Here is a 2,130-nt window from a genome sequence, read left to right as displayed (position 1 = left end):
ATGTTCACTCCCAGCTCAGAACATCCCCGGCCTGTCATAGGTTATCTAGAATGACAACACTAGTATCCACAGGCTGCTGGATTGAGTTACAAGGGTTTGTGGTCTCTCTGCACATGGTTAGGGTATGGCGCTCTTGATCTGCTTGTTTCTTATCCAGGTGATCAAATGGTTCCTTCATCTCAGTGGGAAGACTGGACCCACTTTACAAAGCTATGGGGCGTGTGGTTAGGTTGGTCCCATTCACCATCAGCACTGCCGAGGGCTGCTGTTAAAAACCCTCATGTCATGGGACTGTCCAACCCTGCTATAACTGTACTGACTCAGAGGAGTCTCCAAGGCTGTATTTGCCCTTCAAAGCCTTTCAGTTTAGCCTGTTTCCAATGCTTGGAAGTTGCTGAACATCCAGTACATCCTGCCGTGAGGGGAGCCTTCTTCACCCTGTCTTTTTTCACATGTGTTTTCTATCTGACCCTTGCTAGGTACGATGGATAGTGTTGGATCCTCTGCTCTTGGTAGGTATGGTGAACACAGGGTAGCCAAGCAGAGCGGGTCTTGCTGCCCTCCATTTAGCCCACTCTCTGCCTGGCCCCATGCACAGGCATGAGACCAGGTATCTCCTTTTTACAAACCTTCCCCTGCTGTGCCACCCATTAGCAACTGAGGCCAATGCTTTTTCATCACATCTTACCTACTCCACTGATCATTTCCTTTGGGGTCTCCTTCACCTTCCCTTGCCCAAGCCCTCATTTCTCCCTTTTGAGGTAGTGGCCTTGACCATGTTAGTGTGAGCCTGCAGCTGAGGGGTGGCAGCAGAGAACAGCTTGGTTGTCAGGCTCTAGGTAAGTCAAGGTGAGCTGTTCATTTAGGCCATGCTTTGCTCTGTTGCTCCTGGGAAGGGGGGGAAGTTAACTTCTTCCTACGGTGCATTCTTTGACCCCCCTCCCCCACCACAGTAGGGGCTGAAGGTGGACCACTGTTCTGAGAACTAAGCAATTGTCTTTCTCTCTCTCTCCTTGTCTTTGTCTCTGTCTCTTCCCTGTCTCCACTCCAGGATCCATGCATTCCAGTATGTCATCTACGGAACAGCTTCTTTCTTCTTCCTTTATGGAGCCCTCCTGCTGGCTGAGGGCTTCTACACCACTGGTGCCGTCAGACAGATCTTTGGAGACTACAAGACCACCATCTGTGGCAAGGGCCTCAGCGCTACGGTAACAGGGGGCCAGAAGGGGAGGGGTTCCAGAGGCCACCATCAAGCTCACTCTTTGGAGCGGGTGTGTCAGTGTTTGGGAAAGTGGCTAGGACATCCTGACAAGGTGATCTTAACCAGGGTTTGGTGCTAATACAACTTGAAGGTTGACATGACTGATGGGCATGAGACTGCAGGCTTGTTCCACCCAGGTGACGGGCTCCAGGCAGGAGTCATGTACTGGGTGGAACAACTGCACTGATTATATGGCATCTGAAAGAAAAGCGCAGCCTGTTTGCTCTGCCACCCCATTGCCTGACACTGCCAGTCAGATGCACTCTTCATCGTGTGGGGGCCCTGTGTTAATGGCCCTTGCCATGCCCTCTGCTGATCCCTTATCCATTAGCCCCTTTTCCCATCCCCATTTTCCCTCTATTCAGGTCCCCTCAGTTGCTGCTGCTTGTCTGGGACTGCTCTGTTTAAACAAGAGGCATTTTTTTGAAGTTATGTGCTCCCAAGCATTGGTTGGGGCGGGCACAGAGGAGCCTGGCACCATTGTAGATTTGGCCTCCCAATATATCTATTATTATTATTATTATTATATTGCAAATTTCCCAAAAGCCCCCTGTCAAAGATTTCACCCCCAACATCTCTGTGGCCATAGGAGACAGAACTAGGAGCGACTGACTCAAGCTGCAGGAGAAGCAATCTAGGTTGGAGATTAGGAGGAACTTCCTGATTATGAGGATAGTCAAGCATTGGAACATGTTATCTAGAGAAATTGTGGAATCTTCAACCCTGGAAATTTGCAAGAGAAAGTTGGATGAATGGTTGGCTGGGATCGTTTAGTCAGGGATGATCCTGCCTTGAGCAGGGGTCTGGACTAGATGACCTTGCAAGGTCCCTTCCAGTTCTACTTTCCTATGATCCTAATATTATGATGG

At 49.9% G+C, this 2,130-nt stretch overlaps 1 protein-coding gene across 2 annotated transcripts in view; it reads left to right on the top strand.

Moving 5' to 3' along the window:
* The window catches only part of PLP1 (proteolipid protein 1), a 29,585-nt gene that overhangs the window by 15,357 nt on the left and 12,098 nt on the right, over positions 1-2,130 (top strand). Inside the window, exon 3 of one of the 2 annotated variants that reach the window (XM_019521198.1) lies at positions 1,052-1,208. In XM_019521198.1, coding sequence (XP_019376743.1) covers positions 1,052-1,208 — 157 coding nt within the window. Of the gene's footprint in view, positions 1-1,051; positions 1,314-2,130 lie in introns of both variants that reach the window. The other variant, XM_019521197.1, reaches the window with a different exon arrangement.

Source organism: Gavialis gangeticus, unplaced genomic scaffold (genome assembly GCF_001723915.1).
Source record: "Gavialis gangeticus isolate Ggan-Ray unplaced genomic scaffold, GavGan_comp1, whole genome shotgun sequence".
NCBI classification, from domain to species: Eukaryota; Metazoa; Chordata; order Crocodylia; family Gavialidae; genus Gavialis; species Gavialis gangeticus.
This window is presented reverse-complemented; position numbering and strand designations above follow the sequence as displayed.